Source organism: Dipodomys ordii, unplaced genomic scaffold, assembly GCF_000151885.1.
Source record: "Dipodomys ordii isolate 6190 unplaced genomic scaffold, Dord_2.0 Scaffold70, whole genome shotgun sequence".
Classification (NCBI taxonomy): domain Eukaryota; kingdom Metazoa; phylum Chordata; class Mammalia; order Rodentia; family Heteromyidae; genus Dipodomys; species Dipodomys ordii.
In genome coordinates this window covers 3,642,070-3,663,077 of record NW_012267286.1, presented here as the reverse complement: position 1 = coordinate 3,663,077, position 21,008 = coordinate 3,642,070, and the positions used below count along the sequence as shown (strand labels likewise).

Genomic DNA, 21,008 nt, shown 5'->3' with positions numbered 1-21,008 from the left:
GTACTAAGATTATAGACTTAGTCCTAATAATATACATTTTAAAGCACTTGTTAAATACCAAGTAAATCATACTACGAATTGGAAATCTTGGTCTTGTAATCTCTACTGTTTAGCAAATTGAAAGACTTTAGAGAATGTATCAGGGAATTAATTTCTACTCCAGGAAAATTTAGGATAAGGTTTCATCTGTAATATTCAAACATTCAATTCCTTCTATAACAATTGTTTTCGGGGTAACCATTTACAAAATGTAATTTAGTTTTGTAGTAGGAAGACCTCTACTCAGGCAAGCCCACCTAGCCATCTGGAGTGACAAAGCCCACCACAACAAAGCTGTTCACAAAGAAGCAACTTTATTGAGAAGGTTCCTACACTGACTGGTCAGGGCCACAGCACAGGCTTGGGAGCTGATACTGTGACCCCGGACAGCCCATAAGCTAGAGTTTTTAAAGGCAAAATCCATGTGGTCAAGCCTGGCCACGTGCAGGTGACCAATGGGTTCTCAACACACACAAAGGATTGCATAGTCGTGTTAGGCCCCATGCAGGTGGCCAATGGAGTTACAGTCTGCCTTATACTAGTTGTTTAAACTATCCTATCATTTTGATTTGAATTGATGTGTGAATTTGGCGGGCAAAAGGTGGGGTTTACAGTAAGCTGGTGGTATTGCAAGTTGAGCAAGATTACAACTATCTATTTAATTGGTCAGGCTTTAACTGAACAATCAAGGGTGGGTTAGGTTGTTAAGGGGAGGGGGACCAGATGCATTTTTTTATTCCAGAAACTAGACCTGTCCGAGTGGAGATGTGGCCCTGTGATTAAGGTTGTTTTTCTAGTTTGAACATTGTTTAAAGGTTTTTAGTCACCACCCTTCAAAAATGGAGTCTAAAATCCCTGAAACAAAGGTAAAACTCAAAAAGGAATCATACCAGCTTGAGCCCCATCTCAGGGTCCACTTTAGTTTTGATCATTAAAATTATTTATGACATGGGGGCTGGGAAGGTGGCTCAGTGATAGAGTGCTTGCTTTGCATGCATGAGGCCCTGGGTTTGATTCCTCAGCACCACAAAAACAGAAAAAAGCCGGAAGTGGCACTATGGCTCAAGTGGTAGGGTGCTAGCCTTGAGCTGAAGAGCTGAGAGACAATACCCAGGCCCAGAGTTTAGCACCCACGACTGACAAAAAAAATTATTTACGACATACTATCATAAAAAAGCTAATATACATTATTTTAAAATTTTATGTGAGAGCATGATAATCCAAAATAAACGTAACAGCTGTTGACAATATAAATGTAAAATAGTATTGTTTATGCAGTAGTAACAATAGACAGGAACTTAACACTGAATATCATATTCTGTGGCTTCTTTTACACAGAACAAAAGTATGTTAAAATCTCATCACTTGCAAGAGGAAATTGACTTTCTTACCAAAAATAATCCAGGTGTTTTGGTAGTTTGACTCTTAAAGAGCTTTTTCTATCTATCTATCTATCTATCTATCTATCTATCTATCTATCTATCTATCTATCTGTCTGTCTGTCTGTCTGTCTGTCTGTCTGTCTGTCTGTCTGTCTGTCTGTCTGTCTGTCTGTCTGTCTGTTTGTCTGTCTGTCTGTCTCCTATGCCAGATGGGGCTGGGTGCTGTCCCTTAGCTTTTTCCTCAGGCCTGGCACCCTTCCACTTGAGCCACAGCTCCACTTCTAGGTTTTTGGTGGTAAATTAGAGATGAGCTGCATAGCCTTTCCAACCAAATGATGATCCTCAGATCTCAGCCTCCTGAGTAGCTAGGATTACAGGCATGAGCCACTGGTGGCTGGTTTTGGAAAACTATTTGAAATTGTATTTACAGATGTCTTAAGACTACAAAAATACATATTTAATTACAATAAGTTATGCTTTTCATAATTATCAATTCTGTGATCTATTTTAAAATGCTTTTTAGACTTCTGGGTGAGTGCTTTATTTGAAACTAATGATAGAATAAAGTATATTTTGGTTTGGATGTTATATTAAGGGCTGATACCTTCAGTTGCAGTAAGGAAAAGAAATCATCTGTGCTTAAATAACTAAGAAAAAAGCCTTTTATTAACCTGTGAGCAGAAAATTCAAATAGAGATAGTGAACTCCAGGATACCTTTTCCTGTCCCTGCAGCTCATTCATAACCATGGATCTGGTTCTTTCTTTGGCATTGCTCCAAGTTCTAGAGCTCTCTTTCTCTTCCATTGCAGTAAATTCTGTATTCCAGTCTAGCTTTCTTTGTAGACCTCAGATAGGAGCCATACTTCCTTTTAGTTCACCATGAAAAGATGAGAACATGTTTGTCCTAGCTTCCCCAAACAGAATTTCACTGATTGCAATGGGTTCATTCTCTCCAGCAAACTTGAACCAGTCATGGGATTCAAGAGAAGGTCACATATTGATTGGCTCAAATCATGTGATTTGAGCTAGAAGACCTTGGAGAGCAGCTCAGGCTCCATTAATTACCAGATGAGTGCAGAATCCTGTATTCATTTACTCTTTCTCCCCAACTATACCCACAGAGTACACAAAGCAGTCTATATTTTGGTGACTACAATGGGTGCTCTTTGATTTGTACATCGTTTTCAGCTGTGCAATCACAATGTATTTCTGGAAAATACTTGAATCACCCTGACCTTAAAGCTTGGTGATAATTAAGGTTGGGCTAACTCCCAACTTTATCTCTCATAAGAGTCATTGAAAGGAAGAAGTGGGTGAGCAGAACCAGAATAGGATGTAGGATAATGGCCACCAGCCAGTCCTAGGTGTTGTCTCCAGGAAAGAATGCTTCCCTGAAAAACAGACAAATACTAAATGTTAGCGCCACCTCCCTGCAAAAGACAGGAGACTTCTTCAAAAAAGGGAATGTTTGGGCTGGGAAGGTGGCTCAGTGGTAGAGTGCTTGCCTTGCATGCATGAGGTCCTGGCTTCGATTCCTCAGCACCACATAAGCAAAAAGAAAAAAGCCAGAAGTGGCACTGTGGCTCAAGTGGTAGAGCGCTAGCCTGGAGCTGAAGAGCTGAGGGACAGCGCCCAGGGCTGTTCAGGCCCCACGACCAGACCCCCCCACAAAAAAAAGGGAATGTTCACTTTTCTGAACTGCAATCTTTGAATTATGCATAGCTTTTCTCATTTTCTCTGCAGGCTCTGGGGCCTTGAACTCAGGGCCTGGGCTCTGTCCCTTATCTTCATTTGCACTCTACCACTTGAGCCATGGCTCCACTTCTAGCTCTTTCCATTTTCTAATGTTAGAGATGACAACATAATCTGTTGATTGTGTTGTGCAGTATAGGAGATAGTGCTTGTACATAGTTCTCTTAGAAAACTGGCCAACCACACATCTGATTAAAGGTATTATAGGCATTTTAATCTGTGGTTTTCAAGGCTCCTTTAGACACTACATTCTTTATGAAGACAAGCATACTTCAGCTACCAAACCAATCTTATACATCTTATGTATCTGTTCTAGGGCTTGGACTCAGGGCCTGGGCATTGACCCTGAGCATTGTGCTCAGGGTTAGCACTCGACCACTTAAGCCACAGTTCCACTGTTTGCTTTTTGGTGGTAAATTGGTGATAAGAGTCTCACAGACTTTATTATTCAAGTTGGTGATGCCCTGGGAATATTTTACCTATGTTTTCTCTGGGCAATTATTGACATGTCTTGAGTTACAGATGTTTCTACATGTCTATCCTGTGAATATTCTCTCTCTGTCCTTTTTTAATCCTGTGAATTCTGTCAGGCATTCTTCTGTTGAAGGTGTGAACAATATCATAGCCATATTGGTTAATTTTAGAGTACTAAAGCTGGTGCCTAGTTAAAAATTATAAGAAAAAAATTCTGGTACCATAAGAAAGATCTTTCAGATTGAATATTGAGTCTGCATTAAGTAAAAGTCATTTTAGATAATCAATCTTTTAAAGTCATCCAAGTGATGCACTTTCATTTGTGCACAGAAATAATAAAGCTGTGGGTGCTAACAAAATTCAGAATAAAAAGTTAACATTCTTTAAAATATCCATAGTAATATTTACTGTTTTAGAGCTTTGGTTCATGTCTAAAATATTCACTTTGAGCAATTCATTGCTTTCCATGTTCACATTATTATTCTCTGCATAATTTCTTCCACAGTGCTTCCAAGTTTCAATATATGTACATATGATAGATAAGTCACTACTACATCATGTTTATAAATGTGCCCAAAGAATTCAATCATGAAAAGAATTTATCACCAACATCTAAAACCTGATTATGAACTTAGAGCTATTACTACTGTAAATGGAATCAAAATTTGCTTATTAGTGCTTAACTTGTGTAAAAATATCTAGATTTTAATAAATGATATACTTGAGGATTATTATCAATGACTATTAAATACTACAGACTGAACCTTTTTAAGCTTTCTAATCATTGAGTATAAGTATGTAAATACTAAATTTCTTTTGTGTGTGTATGTGTGCTGGTCCTAGGGCTTGAACTCAAGACCTGGTCACTGTTACTGAGCTGTATTGCTCAAAGCTAGTGCTCTACCACTTGAGCCACAGCTCCATTTTGAGCTTTTAGTGTTAATTGGAGATAAGTCTCATGAACTTTCCTGCCTGGGCTGGCTTCGAACTGTGATCTTTAGATCTCAGCCTCCTAAGTAGCTAGAATTGTAGGTGTGAGCTACTGGAGTTTGGCTCTAAATTACATTTTAAACTACCAAAAATATTATTATTTTTAATTCTCACTTAGAAATAGCAAGAGCCTTCTTTTCACTCTTCTAGACAGTCTGCCCATTTCTCTTTCTCCTTTCTATTGCTGGTAAAGTAATCTCTTGAGAATGCAAATGTCAATTGGAATACAGATTGATCCATTGCAACAATGAGATGTACAAGATGCTATGTCAAAAAAATGAACTTTACAATTTAGGCGAAATGGGGGAAGTTGAGGAGGTGGGAAGGAAGGGAGGATAGGGGAAAAACAAAGGTGGAGGCAACAATGCTTGATAAGAAATGTACTCATTACCTTGCTCGTGTAACTGTAACCCCTTTGTACAGTATTTTCACAATAAAAAATTTAAAGAAAAGAAAATGCAAATGTCCTCACGTGAAACACCTATTTCAAACCTAGTAATTTTATTTATTTATTTTTGTTGTTGTTGTAAGAATACTGTACAGAGGAGTTACAATTACATGGGCAAGATAATGAGTACATTTCTTATCAAGTATTGTTGCCTCCTCTTTGTTTCCCCTTCCCATCCCTTCCCATATTTACCCTCTTTCCCCCACCCACTCCTCCCCCCCCCACACCAAAGTTGTAAAGTTCGTTTTTTTGACATAACGACTTGTACATCTCATTGTTGCAATGGGTCCACCTGTATCCCTAAATGATTTGTTTTTCCCCTTCCCCTCCACAAATTGTACCAACATCAAATACAGTGAAAGCATGGGTTATACCATGGGGGAGGGACATACAAAGCAACATAGAAATCATCTTATAAATGTGTTAGAAACAATTGCATGCAAGGAAAAAAACAAAAAGAAAAAATATTTGAATTCTTATCTTGGGGTTCATTCCCCTAACATCAACTTATCTGACCTTTTCTGGTTGACTCAGACATATACTAGTTATCAAACCTAGTGATTTCTAAGGCTTTCAAAGTACAATCCAAAATCCTTAGCTAGGCTGCTGGAAACTGGTCCCTGAGTGTCTCAGCCTTCTCTCCCCAACACCTTGAACTTTCTGGCTTCTGTTTCTCATCTCATGGCGAGATGAAATTTCTTCTGTCTGAAATATCTCTTCTGCATCTATGACTGATTTTGGTGTTTTCGTGACTCGGTTCACTCTGAGTCACTCAGCGACATCCTGCAATATGGTCCCTCATGCAGTTGTGTTCTCTGTTCTTCTCTGTTCTCCTCATCTCCAACATATAGCTAAACAAGAATGAATCATATGTGCATCCCAGCTCAGGATTGTTAGTTCTCATAAAGCAATGTTTTGTGTTTGGTCTCCACATCACTGAGACCTAACACTGAAAAGTCACCAAACACATGTTTTGTTAAATAACTATACACAGATAGAACAAGTAACTGATACATTTCTGTAGATAGAGAGTATGTTAAAATGATGAGCCAAGCAACAGTGGTATATGCAGATAATCCTAGCTACTCCGGAGGCAGAGATCTGAGGACCAAAGTTCAAAGCTAGACTAGATATGCACATCTGCATGTCTTTTTATCTCCAATTAACCAGCCAAGGGCCAGAAATGGAGGTATGGCTCAAGTGATTGAGAACCAGTCATAGGGAAAAAGTTCATCAAGAAAAGAAGACCCAGATTGCCTCATGCAAGCCTTGGCAATAATAAAATAAAAATAAATAAATAAATAAGAAAGAGTAAGAGAGGTGACACTGGACAAGGTGCATTGCACTCATACACTGACATGCTGAATTGAAAACCTTTATAACTTCTTAATGATATATATATATATACTTATATATATGTGTATGTATATATTTTAAGTATATATTTGTATTTATACGTGTATATTATGAAATGAATGACCATAGAGTCATACATTAATTACTCTAGAACTACTAAAAAAACTGATAATATTGTTGTTGGGTCTACCAAGAATCAACCCAGGCGTTGTATCTTTGAGTTTTATATCAACAGTCAGAGACTACAGCTTTTATGCCTATGTGAAATCAAACTCTTTTAGAAAACATAGACAGGGGAAATACTGAAAAGCCCCCACGTGTATGTTCACAAAGACTAATAACACTGTGTGGTGATACCATTTATATGTGAAGATAAATGATTTCCTATAAAATTTATGCTGGTGTTAATGCACCGCTCTGTTCCATCCTAATTACTCAGAGGGATGTTTCGATTACTCTGGTGAGCTATTTCTTGTTAAATAGCAGTAAGGAAAGGAGGGATAACTCCTCTGGAGTCTGTAGTAAATCTTTATTGCCTTATTTGAAGTGTTTCCTACATCTCTTAACGAAGTTGGTGGTGTCTTGGCTTGAGTTTAGCTTTTATGTACACTAATGTAAATATGCCATGGTGACTCTGCCAGCATCCATTTTGGTCCCAACACATCTCAAAACCAGGCATTCATTGTTACCAGAGTGAACTTGCTAAAATGCTAACAGGATCATGCAATTCCCTGCCCCAAATTGTTCACTTGTTTTGCATCACTTGTAATAAAGTTCTTAATGCTCCTTCTTGGTCTTTGCACTCAGAGTCTCCTGTGAATTAGGGGAGAGGTGGTGGCAGCCAGGTGTTACTGTTAATGGGAAATTCCCTCCCACAGATGGAATACCACTGACCTAACTCCATCACATGAACTGGCATACCAGTTGTAGATTACAAGCTATAGGAGAGGTGAATTTACTGAAGTGTTGGATTTTCAACTGCCTTCAGTGGAATGAGGATGAGGATGAGGATGATGATGATGATGATGATGATACTAACGTTGCAGCACCCACTATAAACATTGGGAATAGAATTATGTCCTTTATTACCCAAACTGGCACACTGTTAATTATGACACTAGGATATATACCTGGGAAAACAAGAGTGTGTGATCACTATAATTTGGGGACACTTTTGTCATACCATTTCTCATAGTGCGTAATATTATAGCAGAAGTTCAGTCTTTCATATTTTATCTATCTATTTGTTTGTTTAGACAGTATTGGGATTTGAACTCGTGGCCTCTTGCTTGCTAGGCAAGTGCTCTACCACTTGAGGCACGTCAGCTCTTTTGTGTTATTTTCTCTCTCTCTCTGTGTGTGTGTGTGTGTGTGTGTGTGTGTACATGTGTGCACACAAGTCCTAGAGTTTGTACTCAGGGCCTGAGCACTGTCTTTTAGGGTTTTTTTTCCCCTAAAACTGGCATTCTACCACTTGAGCCACACTTCCACTTCAGACTTTTTGCTGGTCCACTGTGGGTAAGAATCTCTGATTTTTCTGGCTGGCTTTATATATCTTGGCCCTCAGATCTCAACCTCCTGGGTTACAAGTGTGAGCCACCGGTGTCAAGCTTGTGTGAGTTATTTTCAAGATTAGTGTCTCACTTTATGTTCAGGTAAGCCAGGACTTCGACACTTCCATTTGAGCTTCCAGGATGACAGGTCTATACCACTGCAGCAGTCATTGGTTGGGATGGAATTTCTTACAATCGTTTTCTGGTCCCTGTTGGCCTTGAACTGTAATCTCCTCTTCTTTGCTTCCCAAGTAATTAGGATTACAGGCTTGAGGTACCACACTGGCACAGTCTTTTAATACTGTTCTTTGTATTTGCTTCTCTCTGCTGCTGGAGGCCCTGACACACAGGTTGTGTTACAGGCATACAAATGACACTCATGAGCTACTCTAACCTGGACATTTCCCTGTGGCTACCCTTTCTCATTTTCATACTATCTGTTGTCAGCCTTGACATTTTCCTGTTGATATTACTTTCTACTTTTCCCTGTACTATATGGAGTACTTGCAGGTCTCAGGGCAAAAGTGCAAAAGATGTCCATTTAGGAAGCATTTTTTTTTAAAGTTAGAAGCTATAGATCAAGCTAACAAACTGTTAAATAAGTGTAACAATTATGTCTTCAGAACAATACAACAGGTCTACATTCAAATTTCTCAGAATCCCTGTAGTTAGTGTATGCTGATCCTGGGCTCCTGATCCACAGCCAGCCTATCTTTTCTTCACATTTCTGGCTCCATCCACAGGAAAGAAGTGGATGCCCAGTTTGCTCCTGTTCAGGGTCTGTCCCTCTCCTTCTCCAACCTTCCCGAGGGAACAGCTCATAGGACGTATATTTGATGCTTGCTGATGCTTTCCCAAATTATTATAGATTCCATTACATTAATTATCAACATAAATTTCTTATGTCATAGTTTGGGAAGTTACTCATTTAGGGGTTAAAATCAAGGTACTGATATTGCTGTTTCTTTCTAGAGGCTCCAGTTTGTAGAGCTGTGCTCCCAAGCCAAATCCTTCCTTCCATTGCCAAGGACAGCAGTGTGGCATTTCCTCTCCTCTCCCACAGCCTCCCTCTTCTAAACACCCTGGTGATTATACTGAGCTCATTTGGTTAATTCAGGGTAGTCTCCTCATCCTACAATCTTTAACTTACTCACAGCTACAAAGTTCCTTTCACTGGGCAAGGTATGGATCATGGGCTCCAGAGATAAGGATGTAAGGGCCATTATTCAGTGACCAAAAGACTAGTGGGAAGGTGACAAGGAAGAGGACTAAGCAAGCCCTGGGTCCACGTTTGAGAAGAGTTACATCAGGATTCCAGAAGCAAGGTGCCTGAGTTATGGACTGGAAGTCAGAGAGGTTGAGGTCACCATGTTCATGTCTCTCCGGTCCTCTGGATTCCCTGATGAGCCACAGAAGGACTACAGCTTAAGACCCAGGTCCAGAGGGTTTTAAGCAGAGGCCAGTGGATGGTAATCTCCCTTCCCTGCCCATCTGCTCACCACTACCTGCTTTCCTTTCTTCAGCCCTATCTGTAAGGTTCTACTGGAGGAAAAATGTTAGCAAATTGTCATGGTGTGTTAAAAGTGTTTTTTGTCTCCCTGTATCCCTGCCTTCTACTTGTCATGTAAGATCCCCAGTCCACACCCACTCTGTGTTTTCACCCATCTTCCCTGGCTTTTCCTTCCTTTGAGTCTCTAATTCCATCCTTCCGCCACCTCCTCAGAATTCTTAAAATACACAGGATTTCACCTGCTTGTTGTGCTCTACAAAGCGTGCTAGCCAGCTAACAAGATGCCCTGAATCCTTAGCTGTGATAATCTTCTCTTCTTAGAAAATTTCCTGCTCAGTTTTAGGTTTTTCTTTCACCATGGGAAGTCTGGACATTTTATGTTATTTTTAATAACTAGCATAAATGAATTGGATAGTTGGATTTTTATTATTTTTCCATATATGCTGAGCACATTTTGCCCCCTTTATTTCTCTCGATTATCCTTGCTATGATCCCCTCAGATTTTCATTGACAATAAAAGTTGAATTCCTTTACATAATCTAGTTGTGATAATCTAGTTATATTTATATTTTATGTACATATGCAACTTATGTATTCCTGGATCTTGGCCATTTTGAATAATTTTTTCATGCATTAACAGAATTTCTTTTTCCAGAAAATTGTGATCAACAGTTTTCTTCCCATTTTTAAAAAAATAATCTGAATGCTTACCTGTTTTTCATCTTAACTTATTCTCACTAATGCGCAGGAAGCTTAAGAGACTCTTCTGTCTTTAATACTATGACACGGTTTTAGAAATTGCTAGGTTTTAAGAGATTAGGAATTAAAATTTCTTTATTTAGTATAGTTGTTGCTTTTTGTTTTTGTTTTTTTTTCCCTGAATAAGTTTAGATATTCCTAGGAACCTCATCAAAAAGAAGGCTACCAAGTTAAACTTCGTTTCAAATGATCATCATGGCCTACCAGTGAATTTTTTCTGAGTGTGTTCATGCATTGTCATCACAATTGTGTTTCATGAAGATACCTGCATTTATCTTCATCACTCTGCCCGAGAAAAGGCTTTGCTACCAGTGCCAGATTTTAATAAATAATTGATAACATGAATGTCAGAATGGATCACAGAATTTCAGAAGGGCTCTAAAAGAAAAATTTGTATATATAATCGTTCAGTGCAAGCCATGTTTTTACAATCAGTAGTAAAGACTTTTTTTTGTTTATTTTTGGTTGGTTATGGAGCTTGAACTCTGGGCCTGGGCACTGTCCCTCAGCTCTTCAGCTCAATGCTAGCGATCTACTACTTGAGCCACAGAGCCACTTCCGGTTTTCTGGTGGTTTATTGCAGATTAGAGTCTTTGATTAGACTTTGATTAGACTTTGCTGCTCAGCCTGGCTTTGAACCATGATTCTCAGATCTCAGCCTCCTGGGTAGCTAGCATTACAGGTGTGAGCCACCAGCGTCCGGCAAGACTTTGATTTTCAACATTCATAATGTCTCCCAGACTGCTTTGATGAGAGCAGTAATTTATTCCACTAAGAATATTCACTAAATTGTGCATGTTCAAGACATGGCTGTCTGTTAAAAGTTTATGACTTGATATTTTATAGATCTTATTGATATTATATGGGCATTATTTTGGGGAAATATCTATAATGATAAATAGATATTGTAATATTATACATATTTTGAGTGGAGTACTGGGATTTGAACTTAGAGCCTTGTGTTTCCTAAATAGGATGCTCTACTACTTGAGCCATGTTTCAGTCCTTCTGTGTCTTAGCTATTTTTCAGATAAGGTCTGTATTTTTGCCTGAGACTGTCTTTAGTTCTCCCGATCTATGCAACTAATATTACAGATACGAAGCACCACATCTAGTTTATTTGTTGAGTTGAAGGTCTTGTTGTCCAAGCATTGAACTACAATCCTCCTGATCTCAGTCTCCTGTAATCCCAGGATTACAGACATGTGTCATCATGCCTAGGCTGAATTATACAGATATTAAGATGCTAAGTATCTTCAGTTTACCAGTGACAGGTGAGGAGAAATGAGAACCAAGTCAGGAAATGAAGGCAATATTGCTCTTCTCTCCTTTTCTCATTGCATTAGGAGTTGCTCTGCTATGCTCTCGTGTTACAGTGGTAGTTATAGGTAATAGCTTGCTCGGTGTGCAGGTACATTATACAGCTTCACCATTTCCAAGATTTGCACCCTAATGTTCTCCCTTTCCTCACATGGAATTCTTCCCTTGTTTCAATTTCACAAGTGATTATGCATGTCTTTTTTTTGTCCTCAGAATGGCTTCACTCCATTATACATGGCAGCCCAGGAGAATCACATCGATGTTGTCAAATACTTGCTGGAAAATGGAGCCAACCAGAGCACTGCTACAGAGGTAAGATGGTCAGCCCTATGACTCATGAGTTCTTTAATCTTCATGTCTATATTCTTTATACCAGTTGCAATTAGTGTGTGTGAGATATGCTATGAATGTTCATGTTTCTATTATTAGCTACAGTAGCGCAATACCTCAGGTGTATATACACAGCTCATGAAGTTAGATCTTTATTTTAGACTCATAGCTTATTCTTTCTTTTCTTTTTTCTTTTCTTTTTTAAAGGAAATACAATCTTCCTATATGGCCCATGTTAGCCTTGAACTTGTGATACTCTTGTTTCAGCTTCCCACATTAGGATCATAAGCCAATACCACCACTCTGGCTTTATCTAGATAAATATTAATGTCCAGTAGGACTTGTTTTCTGGACAATTAAATTTTTAGGCAAACATAAGCATGATCCTCTTTTTGTGTGGCATTGGAAGAAGTCATCAAAATCAATGAAACCCATTTTTAGTCCTTTAAAGAGAAAGATTTTATGTAGCCACAGTCACAGTCACTTTCTGACAGCTTATTGTCATTAAAGTGATTTCTCAAAAAATCACTCTTAAGGGCCCACATTTCCCACTCTTACTGGAAAACACAACCTATCCCTATGAAATAATTTCACATTTTGCATCCACACCCAGACCTTACACTCCTGAGCAAGCACTGTGGATTTTATGATGTGAGGCCTTTATTTTTCCATAGATGGCACACTGCTAAATTTATGCACGAGTTGATGTAAAGATCTTCAGGCAAACTGGATAACCAAGAAATTGTGTCTCTGAGAAATGTACCCAAATCAGGAAATATAAGCAGTTTTCTTCTTTGCCCTTGAAGTCAGAATCATTTCTTAGGTGAAACCTTTGCACTAGAATTCTTTATCAAACAAAAATAGATTTTCCTATCTCCAGTGTATATTGAAGTAAACTCATTGGTGTGACATCTTCAGCTGACTCATGACGCTTTTCATCTAGACCTTCAGGTCTCTTCCAGAAATGTCCCTTAATGTCAGTGACATTGGTGGAGGCCATGTGACACAGGAAGTTGTACACATTCAACATCTTCTTGATTTCCACATGAGAAAAGCTCCATTTGCAAGAAAATCATATTGGGGCTTGAATCCCAGTTCCATTAAAAAAAAATGTTAAGTAACTAAAACGTGTGTGTGTGTGTGTGTGTGTGTGTGTGTGTGTGTGTCCTCAGGCTTGAACTCAGTCCCTGAGTTCCTTTTGCTCAAGGCTAGAACTGGCTTGAGCCAGAGCCCCACTTTTGGCTTTTTTGGAGTAATTTATTTGGAGATGAGGGACTCATGGACTTTTCTACCTTGGCTGGCTTTGAACCACTATCCTCAGATTTCAGCTTCCTAAGTAGCTAGGATTATAGGTAAGAATCCCCAGCATGTGTCTTAAAACGTTTTTTTTGTCAGTCATGGGGTTTGAACTCTGGGCCTGGGTGTTCTCCCTGAGCTCTTCAGCTCATGCTTCACTTCACCCTTGAGCCACAGTGCCACTTCCCATTTTCTGGTGGTTTATTGGAGATAAGAATCTCATGGACTTTCCTGGCCAGGCTGGCTTTGAACTGCTATCTTCAGATCTCAGCTTCCTGAGTAGCTAGGATTACAGGCTTGAGCCACTGGAGCCCAGCTACCATTTTTTTTTTAATTCAAAGTGTATAAATTTAATTCAGAAAATCTCACCATTAACCTTAATGGCTATCAAGAAACATCTTGTCAAGTTTGCGTGCATTCCTTTATTTTATTTTTTAGTGTATGCTGGTATTGCCTCGGGGCCTGGGCATTATCCCTTAGCATTTTTACTCAAGGTTAGTGCTCTACCACGAATCTTCTCCAGGGTTAATTATAGATAAAGTATCTCATGGATTTTTCCACCTGGCCTGCCTTCGAATCCCAATCCTTGGTGCACAGTTTCTCATGCAGCTAGAATTACAGGTGCGCACCATGGACTCAGCTTGTGTACTTTTTTCAAGTGCCTCATTCTGTAAATATATTTAATATTCTTTAAAAAAATTGGCATTTCCATTCCCTTTGGCTAAATTACCTACTGATCAAGACGTTAGAATTTGGATAATTATGGGATTGTTCAACATGACAAAAAAGGACTTTTATGTATGTGAAGAAATATTTAAAGTTTAAAAATTTCCCCTAACTGTAGTTAATTAGAATTGGTAAATAAATGATGGGAAATGAAACTACAAAGGTATTTCTTGTTCACAGTAAAGATACTTGACAAACCATTAGAAATACTTATGTTTATCCCATAAGGTCTAGATTATAATAAACTCCACATGGTGGAGATTCAAAGTTAAATTCTCTGAGGAGATTACTGTGCCCTGGAAGTACCATTTTTATATTCCTCCACTCTTTTTCTTTTTCCTGAGCATGTCAAAATTGAAGGCTAAAATTTCTTAGTAGGATTCTGCCTGCATTCTAATTCTTCATCACAAAACACACACACACACACACACACACACACACACACACACACACACACACACAAAACCCCAGCAAAGATCATACTATTTAATTGTAAATTTCCAGTAGGCAATCAAATTAAATACGTACATAATAACAACTATTCCTTCCTCATTTATAGAGTACTTAATTTGTGCCAAAGTTGTAAATATTATCTACTATTTTTCATCTTAAGACTTTGCTTCATCTTAAGTCCTCTCCTCTGTGAAGTGGTATGCCATATTTAAAATTCAAATATTATTAAAAAGAAAATTTAATTTCTTTTGCTTGGTTCTGCATACATGATCTGATAATTTTGGAGAAATTTTTATTTCCTTCAGAAATTTAAGGGAAAACAAATTAAGACTGAATGTGGTGGATCACATAATCTCAGCTACATAAGAGGTATAGATAGGTGGGATACTTGTGGTCCAAGATTGACCTTGGAACAAGACTCTAGCGGAAAAAATAGTTAAGCAAAAGTTACTGGGAGTGTAGCTGAAATCATTGATCACCTGCCTAAGAAATAGAAGGTACTGAAAACACACACACACACACACACACACACACACACAATTGGTGCTTGAACTCAGGGCTTGGGCACTGTCCCTGAGCCTCTTTATGCAAGAGGCAAGCATTCTACCACTTGAGCCACAGTGCTACTTCTGGCTTTTTCTGAGTACGATAGTTTATTGGATTTGAGAGTCTCACGGACTTTCCTGCATGGGCTGTCTTCAAACCACTCTCCTCAGATATCAGCATCCTGAGAAACTAGGATCACAGGCATGAGCCACCAGTAACTGGCTAGGATCCAGATTTTTTTAAAAAAAGTATGGAACTTAAAGAAAACAATGTGATTAAACAACTCCACTATATGAAAAGTCATCTATTACAATCTGTAGTAATATGTGATCCTTTCACCTGCTAATTCTTCCTGCACTTGTTTTTAAAATATATTTTTTACATTATTAGGGGTTTTGAACTCAGAGTCTCTCACTTGCTGGCTGGTGCAGCAGAGCTGAGCCGTGCCTTCAGTCCTGGTTTCTACTGGTTGTCTTTAGAATGCAGTCTACTTGGCTGCCCAGCCACACACCAGAGCTGCACTTCAGCTCCTTTAGGCTTGACGAGATGGTGTCTTGCAGACTTTTCTGCCAAGCCTGACCACTGACACTGGGATCTTGTTAATCTCAGCCTCAGTATTACATGGGATGACAGGGATACCTGATGAAGCCCGTCTATGGGCTAAGGGTCTCAAAAACTGCCTGAACTGACCTCAAACCACAATCCTCCAGTTCTTGGCCACCTTAATAGCTAGGATTACAGGTGTGAGTCTCCAGCACCTGGCTTGCTTGTCAGTCTTAATCAGTCATTTTAATGCAGAAACATCATTTCTTGGAGTAGAACCCTAAGAATACAAAAGTTAACGGAAGGTGATTTTTTTTAAAAACATTTTATTTTACCAGGATGGATTTACTCCTCTAGCTGTGGCCCTCCAGCAGGGACATAACCAGGCAGTGGCCATCCTCTTGGAGAATGACACCAAAGGGAAAGTGCGGCTGCCGGCCCTGCACATTGCAGCCAGGAAAGATGACACCAAATCTGCAGCTCTCCTGCTTCAGAACGATCACAATGCGGATGTACAATCCAAGGTAAAAGCCGAATGGATGAGTGGGAAGAAATTCTCTTGCTGCCAGACTCCTGGGGGACCGTCACGGAATAGGCCACGGTGACAATGCAAAGTCACTTGGGGTCACGAAAAGAGATGAATTGCTTTCAGAGGTATTTCAAAAAAGAAAGGGACTGTCTATTGGGTTAGACTCTCTAAATGCTAGACAATTTTTCTTTAAAAGATATGGCTCAGCTATTGAGATCTTTGCTGCCTTCTTCTAGAACTAGTAGGCAAAGAATGTGAAAGATACAAGTGTATTGTGTAGATTTGAGGCTATCTTTTTCCAGTGCATTGTATTTTGGCCTGTTTGACTAAGGTAATCTGATTGCAAGGAGCAAGTTGTTTCTTATCTTAATTTTGCCTTGTGTAATGTCTTCCCTCTTTTTCCCACACAACACTGCTTCAGATGATGGTGAATAGAACAACTGAGGTACAGTATTGTGCATATGCCAACCTCTACCTTATTTTTAAATTTATTTTCAGTTTTTCCCCTCATCACAGTAAATACCTACTAATATATACTAATGATGACAGTTCTGTTCAAGGAAACTTATTTAGAAAAAAATCTCTCGTAATTTAGGAAACATTGACAACTCAAATATATTCAATACAGCAAAAATGGAAGCATTATTAAATCAGCAAAACTACTACGGTAGTTTCTGAGTCCAACATAAAACAAAAATCTCCTGAGCATATATTTCAATCAATGAACTTGATTCTTTTTGCAAAGACAAGATCATGTATTTTTGAAAATTCTCAGATTAGACCTCAAGGAAATGAAAATTCAAAGTCCATTACTAAGTTTGTGTTTTTAAATCTTTTATCTAACTGCAGATGCTCTTTTCTTTTTCCGGTATATTTTCTCTTTACCACATTGTTTGTAATCAATAACATATTGAGCATTTAATGAGCAAAGCAGTTGCTTTTTCTTGTAAGTCCTAAAATACTTGCCATTAAATCATTTTCTGCATACCACAATAGGTCACATCAATCAACAAGAACATTAAGTTCAGAAGCATCTCAATAACATTTTGTGTGTGTGTGTGTGTGTGTGTGTGCGTGTGTGTGTGTGTGGTCTATTCTTGCTCATTGCTACAGAGAGTTAGTAATACAATCATTGAAAATACATTATATAAATCAGTACATGCGCAAAGGCACAAGCACTTGCTTGTCTAGGTAGGTTAACTTTTGCATCCCTAGGGTATTTTTATTTATTTATTTTTATTAAATTTAAGTAGTTGTACAAAGGAGTTGCCATTTAACAAGGCAATTCATCAATTCATAAACACAGTACATCATGAATGAAGTATTGTTTAGACTAATATTTTATTTGATCATTAGGTTGGGATTTGGGGCAATGGATCTTTGAACATTCATACCTAGTATTTACTGGTAGTAATGTATGTATGTTTTTATTTAATTTTTGGCAGTGTGGGGCTTGAACTCAGGGCCTGGGCCAGTCCTTAAGCTCTTTTGCTTAAGCCTAGCACCTGATCACTTAAGCCACAGTGCAGCTTTTGGTTTTTGAGTAGTTAATTGGAGATGAGTCTCATAGGGACTTTTCTGCCTGGGCTGGCTTCAAACTGCTATCCTCAAGTATCAGTAGTAGTAGATCTCCTGAGTAGTTAAGGATTACAGGTATGAGCCACTGGTGTCCAGCCACTGTTATCTTCAGTATTACACTTTATTTATTGAAATGGTGATACACTTGGATTATTTGCATCACCACTTTTGTTCCATATCTGTGCATGGAACCTATGCTAGAGACAAAAGAAAAATTGTCCAACTCAGCTTCCTGGTGAAGTAATTCAAAACCACCATAAAATTAATCTAAACTTCTGATTTTAAGATCCTTAACTTTTTGGGGTGCATTGTTTGATGACTCTTTATAAGACAGTTTGAACAGAATATAGGCTCTCAACATTTGTGATTGAAAGTAGCTATTTGGATAGATTTGTACTCACGTATAAATATTTCTTTAATATAAAATAACAAAGAAGAGAAAGCCTTCCATCTCTAATTCTGAGAAAGATGAAATCAGTCTCCCCAACCCATGCTTATCAGGCAAGAGCCCATGGCCAGGGTTGCTATCAGCTTCCTGTAGAACAAGATTCACAGTCTGAGCTGCTGTGCTAGCTAATGATAAGTTAGTTTTTTTTTTTTACAAGTAAGAAAACTAATATTATACTTGAGTAATTTGGAAGTGAATCAACAGCAATCAAAATATTTCCCTGAAATTAAAGTATTGCTGGAATAATAGACATATACTTTAGGATATGTCTGAAAGACAAGAACTAGCTAGATAAAACTGAAAAACCTTTTGTGGATTATATGTTAAATCCCCCAAATATTTTATAAAATAATCACCAGGTTATAGCTTAATTCTTCTTTTTGACACAAATATTTGGCATCATCCGGGCCTAAAATACAAATTATCTCCATCACAGTTGTGGGGTTTGGATTAATAGTTACTATTTTTACTTGATGTCTTGATGTTTTACAGCCAGAAATTATTTACAGCTAATGTGTTAATAGCACAGGAAAAGTTCCAAGTTGTTATTTGTGGAATTTTAAAAATAAAAAAAAACAATCAAGTCAACAGAAAAGTAACAATGGTGACTTAGAAAATATTTTTTTAAAACAGTGTGGTGCACATCAAAGTTCATGGCAAATTAAAAAAAATAATAAGAGAAAACAATGGGAAAAATGCAGGATTCCATAGCCAATGATTGCTCTGTATTTTCCCATACTCTTATTTTTACAATATGAAGTTTCTACAGTGAGGAAAATTATCAGATCGTACTTTAATAAGAGAAGAGTTAACATATGTCTATTATGAAAACAGCAAAAGTTTCTACCTAAATTTTCATCAGAAAAAGAAATGACAGGGAATATGCTTTCTCTCATTTAAGATATTCAGGTTTCATTAAAAAGAAGTTCTTTGAGCGTAAATAGTTCTCTAATGCCTGTATAGTTTATTTTAATCATATTTTATTTTATTGATAAGATTTTGCTTAATTTTCAAATATGAATTAACAATCTTTTTCTCTTTATTTCATAGATAGATAGATACCAAGTATATTGATTAATTTTTGTTTTTAAATACTTTTCTTGGCCAGTCACCAGTGGCTCATGCCTATAAACCTAGATACTCAGGAAGCTGAGATCTGAGGAGTTTGGTTCGAAGCCAGCCCAGGCAGGAAAGTCTGTGAGACTCTTATCTCCAATTAACTACTCAGAAAAAGCCATAAGTGGCACTGGGGCTCAAGTGGTCGATACCTGCCTTGAGCACAAAGAGAATTCAAGCCTAGATAACTAGCTGTGGTAATTAATAGTCATATTGCCAGCAAAGGTAGAATGTGTATTTCTTTATGGCACTATTTACAACCTTATAACACAAAAATGTCAAGAGCCCTATGGAAGGGTTTACTGTTTAAATTGTGGTAGGCAGGATCCCTGTGGTTTCGCGCGTGGCTCCTGTGTGTACAGCACGTACCCGGTGGAACTGCCCTCTTCACTGTCACTTCTTTGCTTCTCCATAGAGTGGTTTCACCCCTTTGCACATAGCCGCGCACTATGGAAACGTCAACGTGGCCACTCTTCTTCTCAATCGGGGAGCTGCGGTGGATTTTACAGCCAGGGTATGCATGAAAATAGTTTCTTGTCTTCAACAGCCATGAATGGGTATTTTGAGGAAATAAACGTGAATACAGATGGCTTTCTTAAAGCTTTTATTAAAAAAATTGTATCCTTTTCCGTGGATTATATCTAACAATTCTAGATTTTGCTTTTTATTGTTTCTTTAAGCCATAGGAAGTTATCATGACAAATGAGACTGTAAAGTCATACGCAGACAAGCCATTTTCCATAGTGAAGTATGGAAGTTTTAACACAGGTTTGAAAGGATTTGAAGATGATGCCACATATCATTAAACTGTCAGCTTCAAGTCAATACATAATGAAACTGCTGGGTACAGGTGGCTCACACCTGTAATCCTAGCTATCCAGGAGGCTGAGATCTGAAGATCCATGTGTATAATAATGAATATATTTTAGTCATTATATGTTATAGTTAACGACTTTCATGTAGTTACATTCTGTATGTTTATTTTATTTTTGTCAGTCATGGGGCTTGAACTCTGGGCCTGGGCGTTGTCCCTGAGCTCTTCAGCTCATGGCTAGAGCTCTACCACTTGAGCCACTTCTGGTTTTCTGTTGGTTTATTGGAGACAAGAGTCTCATGGACTTTCTTGCCTGGGCTGGCTTTGAACTTCAATTGAACCGCAATCCTCAGATCTCAGCCTCCTGAGTAGCTAGGATTATAGGTATGAGCCACCGGCACCAGGCTTACATTCTATATGTTTAAATTGTCTTAGCAATTATGCTCTGTGGTTTGTATACTCATTGCTCCTTAAGATTTACAGACATTGAAATTGTTAGAACCATGAGTCAAAATACTGAGCAGATCACAATTTCCTTGTGTCATTTAATACGAGAAGCTTTGTCCTCCTGGCTAGCCATACCCACTATGCTCTGTTTTTTTTTTTTTTTCATGGTATAGAATGGAATTACACCTCTGCACGTGGCTTCTAAACGGGGAAACACAAATATGGTGAAGCTCCTGCTGGATCGAGGTGGTCAGATCGATGCCAAAACTAGGGTAAGTGCCCTTCCTTCTAATTTCCTGCCATTTTTATGTATTTGTTCCCACCTAGAGCACCTCACAGCACTGGTGAGTAAACATCAGCTGTCTGTTTTGAAAGAATTGCTTTCCTGCATTTCATTTAAATCTCATACATCACTTAAAGGTTTCATATCATAAAGTGAAATTAATATGTGCTCACTATTGCACGGAGAAGCAGAGTACTAGTCTCTCACTGAGATGGTTTTAAGGTGTTTCTTCTTCTTCTTCTTCTTCTTTCCTCCTCCTCCTCCTCCTCCTCCTCCTCCTCCTTCTTGTTTTCTGGGAACAGAGATTAAAGATTG

At 38.3% G+C, this 21,008-nt stretch overlaps 1 protein-coding gene across 1 annotated transcript in view; it reads left to right on the top strand.

Annotated features, from left to right (window-relative positions):
- Window positions 1-21,008, top strand: part of Ank2 (ankyrin 2, neuronal) — a 298,210-nt gene that overhangs the window by 153,987 nt on the left and 123,215 nt on the right. The window contains exons 5-9 of the mRNA XM_013023813.1: window positions 11,798-11,896; window positions 15,817-16,002; window positions 16,429-16,452; window positions 19,565-19,663; window positions 20,584-20,682. Coding sequence (XP_012879267.1) covers window positions 11,798-11,896; window positions 15,817-16,002; window positions 16,429-16,452; window positions 19,565-19,663; window positions 20,584-20,682 — 507 coding nt within the window. The remainder of the gene's footprint in view (window positions 1-11,797; window positions 11,897-15,816; window positions 16,003-16,428; window positions 16,453-19,564; window positions 19,664-20,583; window positions 20,683-21,008) is intronic.